The 13,079-nt window shown below is 30.8% G+C and overlaps 1 protein-coding gene across 1 annotated transcript in view; it reads left to right on the plus strand.

Moving 5' to 3' along the window:
• Positions 1-13,079, plus strand: part of LOC134726618 (uncharacterized) — a 204,289-nt gene that overhangs the window by 70,214 nt on the left and 120,996 nt on the right. Inside the window, exons 65-71 of the mRNA XM_063591029.1 lie at positions 4,055-4,225; positions 6,278-6,487; positions 10,402-10,444; positions 10,732-10,895; positions 11,320-11,472; positions 11,681-11,933; positions 12,620-12,789. Of these exons, the coding sequence (XP_063447099.1) occupies positions 4,055-4,225; positions 6,278-6,487; positions 10,402-10,444; positions 10,732-10,895; positions 11,320-11,472; positions 11,681-11,933; positions 12,620-12,789 (1,164 nt within the window). The remainder of the gene's footprint in view (positions 1-4,054; positions 4,226-6,277; positions 6,488-10,401; positions 10,445-10,731; positions 10,896-11,319; positions 11,473-11,680; positions 11,934-12,619; positions 12,790-13,079) is intronic.

Genomic DNA, 13,079 nt, shown 5'->3' on the forward strand with positions numbered 1-13,079 from the left:
CTATAAGGAGGCTATGAGGAAGCCTAGTAGTGTTGATGTTGAATTGGTGTTGGAATGAATTTGTATGAAATTTGACAGTTTATCCCCAGAAATTCTTGGGGGATGAGTGAAATTTTTGAAACAACCAGTGATAAAATTTCATAAATGAAATCAATAAACATAATGCTGAGATTGCTTCCCCTGTCATGGCAATATTGAAGGTGAAAGGAGGGGTCGGTGGGAGGCAAGTTTTTAGCTAAAACACTATTAGCACTATTAGCCAAGATTATTCTATAACTACTTAATCTGCATTTAGATAAATGAATACTCAAGGCAGCATACACAGGTTTTTAATACACAACTTGTTAATGGGATACTCCTAAGTGGGAGGAGTTAAAACTGCACCCAGATTAATGTATCAAGAAACAAAGGACAAAGGAAGCCAAATGCCACAAGTGGTCCCTAATTAACAAGACATGTATATTTGTATTGGAACTGATGAAATTAGACCTCCTGCTAAGAACATGTGATAAACTTCATATCTAACTGATTGACATATGATAATAAATCTGTTTCATCTCAACAGCAAAGAAAATACACATCCTGGGAAAATCCTAAAATAATGACTACTGAGTAATTAAAATCAAATTATGTATAAACATAACTTATATAACATATAAGCACCTATAATTATTCTAATGATTTTTTCGAAAATAATATGCAAAAAAAGTCTTTTATCTGTAATAGATTTTATTCATTTCAGGTACTTTACTCTAATATGAAAACCGACGATCTTTTGAATTATTGCCAGAGGTCGTGTAGTAGTGTCACATTCAGGTATTCTAGATACTTCCTCCAGGCTAATAAACTGGGGACATTACACAATTCCTGACCCAGCTGTTTTACCCAGGTGTGCACAGGTAAAAGTGCCATCAAAAAGATAGTTAGGTGTATTATACATCCTGTTAACAATGTATGCCCCTAATATGATTGAAATACACCCCGAAACCACTCCCTCTGGATCCGCCAATGCTTTTGTACACAATAACTTTCATTATGTTTTGTCAGATTGTTTTATTTGTATTTGATTATCAAATGTTTAATTTAAGTTATGGTCTTGAGTTGTAATGAATAATTTAAGAAAAAGAAAACTTCATCATTTTACAACATTGTTGGGAGTAAATCCTAGAGAATTTAACCGAGAATTATGGATGACTATCTTATACTTTCTTGTCCTATTTTCGATATAAGCGGGCGCATTTACGAAATATTTTGCACTTAGGAAATTTGCGTTTACTTGTATGTGAAGAGACAAGCATGCGCAATTATGACACGAAGATGATACTTAGTTGGTGGTTGTCTCTAGATACGGTATTCGTTTGTCTTTCTGTACATGTACATTCAATAATTCAAATGAGTTGTCATTTTTTCAATATAAGGTTTTCTTACAAACTTGTTGCATTGTGTAGTAGCATGATACATTTCCAATATTAAGTTTCAAGGTCTTGTTTGTAAAAAGGCAGAAGGTACCAAAACGGGAAGTCATATTTAGTATTAAAAAACACACTGACAACGTCATATTAAAACATAACCAATAAACGATAAAAAGACAAAAAGAAACAAAAAACGGATAAAAAACAGATCATCGGAAACTGGTTTAGGTTGCCCAACAAGAACCCCACCAACATCTCGGGAGGATCTCGTGTCAAATGATATCAACGCTCCGTGGTACTGTGGTATACCAAACCTTCATGTTAATATATACAACAAGCAACTCTATAAAATTAGACCTCAAAATTAAATAGTTTATAAATAGGTTTATTAATACACAAATAATGAAATGAATCTGAAACATTCTGTGAAAAATTGTATTGGTTAATCGTGAAAATGATTTTAGAACTATTCAGAGTCTGAAGTGTCACTTTCACATTCTTTGAATCCTCCGTATACCCCATCCTACAATGGAAACTCTTTTTTAATGACATTAACTACACAAGTTGGTAGGGTTATTCTGTGTTTCTTGCCAAGTGGTTGACCTTTCCTGACCCAACACACAAACTGACGATAAGCCATAAGCCTGCTTTGTCTGTTAGTAAGTACGTCTGGAGCTCTCCCTCTATGGCGCTTGTATCTCAGGAAACTTATGTAGCTTGTTTCAAGAACAACGGGGTTTAAACAAACTATTCTAAAATCTGTATTTTCAGTGACACATCCACCCAAATTCATATTTTCTTCTAATAGCGTAAATTCGTGGCAGCAGAAACACTCCGCCAGCAATGGCATGACTATACAGTTTTTACATGAACACCAATTGGTGTCAAACTTGCGAGGATTATTTATAATATCCTGTTGTCTAGAAGTTTCTTCTGCTTCAATTTGTTGGAGTTCTTCTTCAGTGTACTCCGGTTCTAATATGTACCCAAATTGACCACACTCGTCAAAATTTGTCTCACTTTGGGAGCTGGATACATCTGAACTTTCACTCTCTGAACTAGACATTTTAGCTTATAGTATAGATTTATTAAAAACGCTTATATATCAAACTTTTTTTCTTTTTACAAAAACAACCACGCTCTGGTGCCTGACAATCATTAGAAAACAAGGAATTGAGAAAAAGTTAATTGATTAAGTTAATTTGACGTCTTTTAATCTTGGCTAAATATTAGGTAGAAGTTAAAAGTTAGATTAGCTTGTGTATTTATAACAATGGTGATTCCATCATTTGAATTCCAGGTTATCCAAACAAATCATTGGGTATTCATGTAAGACTTTGAAGGCCTCGGTGTTGAAACCATACACTGATTGAAATAAAATAGAAAGCTCATTGCAAGATTTAATCACAAAGAATTAAAAAAAATCGTTCTTATGCAATTCCGTTCCAATAAGACAAAGTTGACCTTTCAATTTTCTGTCAACATTTTTGATATTCTCGTTTAAATAGCTGAAGAATTAGTACGCGGAATTAATTAAATTATTTTGATACGGACGTTTCTTCCTGAATATTTCGCTTTGAACGACCCAATTATATAACTGCAGTTGGTAATTACTATCTATTTCAAAAATTCAAGGTCACCGATTCTTATTTTTTTTTTAATTCATTTACTCGTGTTTATAAGGACATCATTATTTATAAATTTTTCAATTAAATTAATTAACTGAGCTCATGGAAAATATTAAGATTCCCCCGTTTATCATTCATACAAAATGTTGTTCACACCTAGAAAAGTGAACCGTGACGGCTTAAATTCACCGAGTAAAGATCAAAAGATACAAAATGTTAATCTTTTAATTAACTTGAATTTAACCACGCATTCAACAGGTAGTAACTTTATGTATGTGTCAAAGTACAAAACACATTGTATTTGCGGGCTGTATTTGGACACTATGTAAATGTACTAGCAGCACATATTCACTAGACTGACGTAAAAGGTAAAAAGTACAAACATGCATTTTTAAAATACTTTCAGTTATATATGTTTGTTCAAAATATTCGTCGGGAAAAAAAAATCATAAAAAAATATTTTATACGATTTACTTGTATCACTTTAATCATTACAGAAAATATTAAAATATAAATCGTACATTCTAATTTCGAGATGAGCGCTGTTCCATCTTTATTATTAGTTGGTTAATAGCTACACCAAACGTCGTCGATGTGCTTTAAATAGAGTTATAAGATGATTAACGATTAAGATTTAAAATGAGATTATTTTCACTCCCGGCATGCTTAAAGACTTAAACTACGTCACATAAGTCAGGAAGTTTGAAGAAATAAAATTAATAATTCTTAATTTTCTCCTTTATTAGATTTCATATCAAAATAAAACTTGGTGAATATGTTTTTTATGGTATTATGAAAATAATAAGATGAAAAGTGAAAAATCGTGAATTATCCCTTTAATGCTAATAGCCATATCTATATGGAATGGAATCTTGACTCTTTTCACATGTTAAAAAGTCATGGAATGAAAAATTACTCAAAAGCATCTTTTTAACTAACAAATTCACTGCCAAAAAATTGTATGTTATGTTTTCCTATTCACTGCTGAAAAAAAATTTCTTTTATTCAATTTAGACTTTTCTCTGGAGAAGTACACTGCAGATGCTGGGGAGGTACTTAACAGCTTGACAGAACATTTTATACAGAAACTGATGGAAGATCTCGGAATATCTAGTTATCTGAATGATGATCCTTGTAACATGACATCAGTTGACTACACACCAAATTATCAAGGTTGGAAGTCAGGTGAGTAAATGAAGTTACCTTAGTAATGATCCTTGTATCATTGATTTGAACTCATGCTATTGGGATATAGAGACAGGACTGTGTCCGTGTCTGTGACCACTCAGCCACCAAGACTGAACTAATAATTCAGCTTTCAGTGGCCTAGTGTTATCGTTCCTAGTCAGTAGAATCTAGAAATGTAAGACAGTACATGGTATAAGATGGAAATTGATTGCCGATTAGCTAGATTATCAGTCATAAAAGGGTCATAAGATGCAGTCACAGAAATAAGAAGTATTTATCAACAAGTGAAACTCTATGACAGATTCATCCATCGGATCATTATTGGAGGTGATACACGGCTGAAAAACTTATGATATTCAAAATAACTCTGAACATCAGCACAACAATATTAAATCAAAAAATTAGCAGAAGAAAAGGGGTAGGTCCGGTAAGGACTGATTTTGGCCTCAAATTTCAGTTTCATCTGACGAAAGATTTTGACCACTTTTTAAACACTTAAGGGGGTTCGCGGGTCTAAATCATTTATATAGGATTTCTCTATATTTTTCTATAAATGAACTTTATCTTATAGTTATTAGAAAAATGAAATAAAAAAATGGGGTCACCGTTCATTTGCGCTCACAATCTGCCTTCTAAAGAAGCATAAAAGTGTTTTTTTTCTGTTGAACTAATTGGAGAAATAAAGGTAATATCGAAATAAAAAAAAGAAATTTATTACAGAAATCGCTCAAATTTTACAATAATTTAGTTTAAGTACAGCATATATCAAAGTTATATTAAAAAGAATAGGTCACCGATGAGTTAAAAGAGATATTTCAATTTTAAAGCCAAAAATGGCATTTTTCCACCAAAGGGAGATAATTTGGAACTTTTTCAATGATGTTAAAATTTTAAAAGTCATCCGGGGCCAACACGAATTTATTGCTTTGATTTTTTTTTTGGTACTATATGATAAAGTAACAACTCCAAAAGGTAATAAATAAAATTTGTAATGAAAAACAAATGTTTAATTTTTTTCTGAAATTTTTATACACTCGAGCCTCCTTAAGTGTCTATTGATTCAATTCAATTAATTTATGTGAAAGATTTTAACTTATTTAGTCATTAAAAACGATCCGATTCAAGCTCAAATATGAAAAATCTACCAAATATGCAAAAAATGTCACTTTTCAGATGCTTTTTGTCAAAAATGAAAGTGGATCTGTGTTCATCTTCAATCTTTATATATGTTATATATTATCACCATAAACAACTTCCATTTCAATATTTTGGATGAACACAAATGCGGCCACTTTCGTTTTACACGGAAACCATATAAAATTTAACTAAAATACTTGAATCATGAAGAATTCAGTAATTTAGCATGAAGTAATGGTGCTAGTACCCAATATATGTGCATTGTATTGTCAAAAAAGCCCATATTTATGTAGCAGAAACATTTTTCTGCCCAATAAATAACTAAAAGTTTACAAATTAACAATTTTGTAAAACTGCTATATTTTGGGGCCAAAAAGGGGTCTTACTGAACCTACTCCTTTGTGTTCTTCCCTCGCCAGGTTTCAAACTGATGCTATTTGGATATCAAGACAACAACATTGTATTGTCAAAAAAGCCCATATTTATGTAGCAGAAACATTTTTCTGCCCAATAAATAACTAAAAGTTTACAAATTAACAATTTTGTAAAACTGCTATATTTTGGGGCCAAAAAGGGGTCTTACAGAACCTACTCCTTTGTGTTCTTCCCTCGTCAGGTTTCAAACTGATGCTATTTGGATATCAAGACAACACAACTCACACCACATCTTCCTATATCTAACAACATATCTGTATAAAACCTTTATAAATGGCAGATGAAAGGGGAAACTATGTCTTATTTTAAAGATAAAAATTTAGTTTCAAGCTACTTCATTCTATAAGCTGTAGTTAATTTTAGAAAGTTGTATGGTGAGCATTACTATATTGTATTAATTTACCTTCTCTTAGTTGAGTTACTTAGATGTTTTAATAGCAGGTCAAAGAATACTGATACTGTTATTCTTTCCTTTAGAGTGTGACCAAGCCTTGTCATTACCAGCTCTACCAAATACAGCTGTGTGTGTACTGGAGGATACATGTACTGCTGTGAAATGTTGTATGGAGGTTGGATTTTTGAAGAAATCATTTTCAGCCTTTGTAGAGATAGACACTTGTAATCACTACCTTAAGTTTGGTATTGAGAAGTTAACTGAAGACATTGATCTTTTTGACTATCAGTGGGGTAAGTGTACTTAATTATTATAACCCTCCTTAACGTAGTAGAGATAGATACCTGTAATCACTACCTTAAGTTTGGTATTGAGAAGTTAACTGAAGACATTGATCTTTTTGACTATCAGTGGGGTAGGTGTACTTAATTATTATAACCTTCCTTAACGTAGTAGAGATAGATACCTGTAATCACTACCTAAGTTTGGTATTGAGAAGTTAACTGAAGACATTGATCTTTTTGACTATCAGTGGGGTAAGTGTACTTAATTATTATAATCTTCCTTAACATAGTAGAGATAGATACCTGTAATCACTACCTTAAGTTTGGTATTGAGAAGTTAACTGAAGACATTGATCTTTTTGACTATCAGTGGGGTAAGTGTACTTAATTATTATAACCTTCCTTAACGTAGTAGAGATAGATACCTGTAATCACTACCTAAGTTTGGTATTGAGAAGTTAACTGAAGACATTGATCTTTTTGACTATCAGTGGGGTAAGTGTACTTAATTATTATAATCTTCCTTAACATAGTAGAGATAGATACCTGTAATCACTACCTTAAGTTTGGTATTGAGAAGTTAACTGAAGACATTGATCTTTTTGACTATCAGTGGGGTAAGTGTACTTAATTATTATAACCTTCCTTAACGTAGTAGAGATAGATACCTGTAATCACTACCTAAGTTTGGTATTGAGAAGTTAACTGAAGACATTGATCTTTTTGACTATCAGTGGGGTAAGTGTACTTATTTATTATAACCTTCCTTAATGTAGTAGAGATAGATACCTGTAATCACTACCTTAAGTTTGGTAGTGAGAAGTTAACTGAACACATTGATCTTTTTGACTATCAGTGGGGTAAGTGTACTTAATTATTATAACCTTCCTTAACGTAGTAGAGATAGATACCTGTAATCGCTACCTTAAGTTTGGTAGTGAGAAGCTAACAGAACACATTGATCTTTTTGACTTACAGTGGGGTAAGAATACTTGATTATTATTATAACCCTCCTTAATGTTGTTGGGGTATATAGTTATCAAAGTTATCAGTGTTGACATGAATATCAATAATGGGTTCATTTTTGTAAATTTCCTGTGTACAAAACTTTGAATTTTTCAAAAAACTAAGGATTTTCTTATCCCAGGCATAGATTACCTTAGCTGTATTTGGCACAATTTTTTTTGGAATTTTGGTTCTTCAACTTTTTACTGGTTTGGCTTTATAAATATTTTGATATGAGGGTCACTGATGAGTCTTATGTAGAGGAAACGCGCGTCTGGCGTACTAAATTATAATCCTGGTACCTTTGATAACTATCTGTCCATCTGTCTATTAGGACCAATTTCTTCTGAGATTAAGGACGCACATTTCAAGGAAACTTCCACATAGTCTTTATAAATAATGCATCTCTGGTTTTACTTTTGATTTGAATAATTTCTGTGGTTTCCCATACCTAAACATAGTCTAATACTGGATGATTGTCTCCCTTTCACAACTCCTAAATCATTGTCTTATAAAGAGAATTTGAAATGTTGTTAAAACAAAGGTTGTGGATTTCTTCTTTGCTAAATATAGAGATTTTGAAAATTTTATCACACAGTTGTTCACACAAAGTGTAATCAACACATAAATAAAGAAAACATTGTGTATATATTCATTGAAAAGGAACACATTGTGTAGGCATTCATAGATAAAATAAAAAAATGTTAAGTAAAAGCTTAAGAACACATTGTGTTTATATTTATCGAAAAGATCACATTGTTAATATATTCATAGAGAAAAAACCAATTGCATATATATTTGTAGTTAAAGAACACTTTGTGTTTATATTTATAGAGACACATTGTATATATATTTATATATAAAAAACACATTGTGTATATATTCATAGATAAAGAACACATTGTGTTTATATTATAGAAAAGAACACATTGTATATATATTCATAGTTACTGAACACATTGTGTATATACTCATAGTTACTGAACACATTGTATATATATTCATAGATAAAGAACACATTGTGTATATATGACAGGAATATGACAGTTGTTATCCATTCGTTTGATATGTTTGGACTTTTGATTTTGCCTTTTGATTTTGGATTTTCCTTTTTGAATTTTCCTCGGAGTTCAGTATTTTTGTGTTTTTACTTTTTTTTCATAGTTACTGAACACATTGTGTATATGTTACAGTAAATAGGTGAAATTAGGAATTACATGTAATTACTGAACGTTTCAGTAAATACCTGTAATTACTAGCCAATTTAGTAATTACATGTATTTACTAGTTGTTTCAGTGATTACTGGTAATCACTGATTTTTTTGGTCATTTTTACAGCTATTTACTAACTTGATGTTTTGTTTTAAAATTTAAAACATAATTGAAGATACCAAATAAGAAAGTGAAGGAATAGGGATTTTAAGGGAGCTTATTTAAGGATGTAGGAATATAAGGCACATCAAAAGTGCATACTCTTTAGTGTTTGTAAATTAAAACTGGAAAATGGTTGTTTTATAGGTCTTGTAACTCTGTAAATATATGCATGCAAGACAATGATAGCTATCTCAAATTGATTTTCATAATTTGGTTAAACTAAAATCTCTATCATGCACTGTGGTTTAGAACTTTAAAATAACTTTCTCCAAATATCCTGGATTTTTACCAAACATGAATAGAAGCAAAATTTTTATGATCATAAGTTAATATCAAAAAGTAAAGTTTGTAAAAAGAATCCTTTTTTTTTCGCATTACTTATAAATGGACTAGAGTTGTTTTCTCGGTTAACATTTCATACACTATGCAGTTAAAGTTTTTAAAACATTAGGGTTTTATAAACCATCCTGGATTTTTACCCAATTTTGACAGAAGCTTCTTACAGTTCTAGTCAAAAGTTAGTATCTAGAGGAAAATTTTAATATTATTTCCTCATTTTTGTTGAGCCTGCAATTAACAGCAAAAGTAGACTATTTGTTCTGTAAAACCCTTACAACTTTAATAGCTTAATACATCGATAACCCATCTCCAGCTAGAGGTTGAATTGAAGGTCACATGAATACGTATTCAAAGATCTCCAAATATTCACTCGCAAGTGCACAACTCATCAACTTTGTTTCTCAGCTATTTTAACAAAATATAACCAGATTGGCTGCTAATAGTGAATTGTAATTTCACTATATCATTTTTATTAATGATTTAACAACAAAAAAAATATAATATATTTTTTTTTTATATCTCGAAGCTTATGCGCATAACAGTTCACTCCAGTTCTTAACCTACATAACGTTATCTTATCTGTATCAGGTAGTAAGTCTAAATATTCTTAAAATTCAAAGTTTTCTTTAAAAAATTAAAACATAATTCTTTAGGAGAATTTTCCATTTCTTATTTCCATGTCTGCTGAAATTGGTCAAAATTATCTGTATAATGCTCAACTTGAACCATTTTGGATTAAAAGTAAAGTTACTCGGATTTAACCAAATATTTGAAAGTCCATATTTATTCAAGATATTTTTTTATAGAAATCAACCATTTAAGAATTACTGTACTGTACTAACTGATCTTTTAGTTAGTATAACCATAACTTTTGATCACCTGACCATAATACAACATTGTTTTAGCAGTCAGTAAATAGGTGTAAAAAATCATTTTAATATTAGTAATTACTGGTAATAACTGGGACGTTTCAGGAATTACTTGTATTAACTAAGTGCACCAGGGATTACCTGTAATTCCTGAATTTTAGTAATTACATGTAATTCCTAATTTCACCTATTTACTGTAACATATATACTCGTAGTTACTGTACACATTGTATATATATTCATAGATAAAGAACACATTGTGTATATATTCATAGTTACTGAACACTGCATCTTATTGATATTTGAATGCTTCAAGTTTCTTTTTTTTTCCTACAGGAACCCTGGAAAAGAAATACTTGATGAAGGTTATAAGAGTAGAGTGAGTGATCTGCAATAAGTATTTCTAATTTGTCTTTTGACCAGTATTTACCCACAATAACATTTTGTTTCACTGAAGAGCAGAATCGTTAGATATTAGAAAACCAAAATAAGCAACATGGTTTTGTTTCAGTTAAAAATGAGAAACAAAAATGAACAGAAAAAACTATATAATGCACAATTTTTCATTGAAGTGTATTACAAAGTTTCTTGTCAATTATCTAAATTGCTTACAACTTGTGTCAATGAAAACCAATGATAAGCTTAGAAAATGTAATATATTTATAGATACAAGATAGAAGACATATCAGTTGATCAAGAATATGAGATAGATATGAACATGAGTGTTTGTTTTGAATCACAGAAAAGTTGTTACTTTACCATGACTGTATTCAGTGGTTACAGATTACCTAAAGTTTTCTGTGAATGGGGAACAGGATTTAATATTCCAGGTAGATACATAATGTTGTTGTATGACTGGGGCACAGATTTTTTTTAATTCTAAATGATCCCATTTTAGTAACATTTAGTAACATGTCTATTAAGTTAAAAACATAAATACAATACAGTGCTCCTAATTCAATTTCTTTGAATTTTAAAAATTGTGTTTAAAATAGATTGAAAGCTTTTTAATTGTAATCTTTTTAATTATATTTTGCATTTCTGTCATTTTAGAGTTGATATGCCTAAAAAATTTGATACCTATGAAATTTATGCAACAATAAATATGTTCAGATGTTCAAATGCTTGTTTGCACTTGATACTATTTGAAGTATACTTTATTATACAAGACTTTATTTTAATCTATTTTTTCCAAATTTCATGTTATTAACTGATTTATAGTGTCATTAACCTTTTCTTTGTATATATTTGTAGACTTTTCCCTTACCAAGATTTTAGAAGAACAGAAAGAAACATTATCAGACCAGTTACCAACAGCAGTTAGACAGATTTTGCTAGAGAGACTTGGACTTAATGATTTTCTCCTTGATTCTCCATGTAATGTAGCAAGTAATCCATTTGTAAATGGTAAGTACTTTTTAAACATTGAATAGAATATTTGTTTACTTACCAAAATTAGTAAGGGAAACAGTAGTCAACATGTACAGGTTGTTCATTTAAGAATTTATATATAACATATATTTGATGTGTCAGTATTAATATGAAACAAAATACTTGCACTCAAATTGGTATGATCCATTTTCATTAAAGACCTATTTAATTTGTTTATCCACAGAATGTACCAGTAGTTATTTGACCTTGACCTTACCTTCATCAGTATCCTGTGTAATACCACCAAGCTGTTCTGCTTTATCTTGCTGTATGGATGTCCAGTTAATCAGTCGAGCCATCATGTATGAGATCAATATAGATCCTTGTACATATACTCTGTCCTTAACTATAGAGAAACTACATGTAAAGATATCTCTGCTGAAGTATACTATGGGAGAAATTCACAAATTCTCACTTCAAGGAGGTATCATTCTCAAGTATGTATAAATAATACTCTTTTTTAATTTGTCAGTTAGTTTTACAACATTTTAATGAAATTAATAATTCCATGAAGAAATGAATATCAATGTTTCTCTTCAGTATATATGTTAATTATGTCTTTCACTCTTCTGTTGTCAGGGAGATGACTATTATTATTTTTGATGAGATAACTTGTTTGACTGGCATACTTTTGTCAATTAGTGCAACCATGGAACAAAAACTTTTTATGCCCTAGACGTAGACAAAGGGGCATTAAATGTAACCCTTCAACTTTTGTCTTTCCCATTTATTTCCACACTGTAACTTAATTTTGTCTCATGCAAATTTTATGAAACTTGTACTCAAAGCTAAGAACCAAAACTCACAGAAAGAGTTTCATTTGGGCAGTGAATAACTTACTGTTCAAGAGTTATGCCCTTTTATAACTTGGAAAATTGCAATTTGTTTTTCATTTTTACACTCTTATTAAAAATTTTCTTGTCTTGATTTTATGGAACTCATAAACAATACTAAGAACCAAAATCGTAGACAGCTTTGATATTGGGACAGTTAGTCTTTTACTGTTCTAGTGTGATGCCTCTTTTTTACTTGGAAAATTGCAAAGCTTGAGGTTCATAAAATTAAGATAAGGAAAATTGGTTTCCTCTGATTCATTCTTTGATTATTTATAAATTATTTTTAGGTATAAAGTGTTTGATTTGAAGAGTGAGAAAATGTTCATGGTAGACTTGAGTTTCCATATTTGTATGGAGGAGAAGGACCCAGACAACTGTGTAGTGAATTTACCAATCTTAACCAATGCTAAATTAGCTAAACCTTTATGTAACTGGAGTATGGGATTCTTACAGTCAGGTAAGGTATATGCAGCTGTTTCAGAACAATTATGATTGACTAGGTGGTTCTCTCCAGGCACTCATGATTGATGAAAGTGGCGTAAAATACCAACTAACAAACAATCAATCAAATTTATTTGTTTCATTGAAAGATGAGTGTAAAGTTAAAACCTCATTTATATGGATCAATGTAAATGTTAAGTTTGTCGATACTTGCAGTAAAAACCTGTATTCAAAAGAATTTCAACTTAAACTCTATTAGTAGAGGCAGTGAGACATTTCTGAATGTTTATTCTTGTTTGTTTACCA

Source organism: Mytilus trossulus, chromosome 7 (genome assembly GCF_036588685.1).
Source record: "Mytilus trossulus isolate FHL-02 chromosome 7, PNRI_Mtr1.1.1.hap1, whole genome shotgun sequence".
In the NCBI taxonomy this organism is placed as follows: domain Eukaryota; kingdom Metazoa; phylum Mollusca; class Bivalvia; order Mytilida; family Mytilidae; genus Mytilus; species Mytilus trossulus.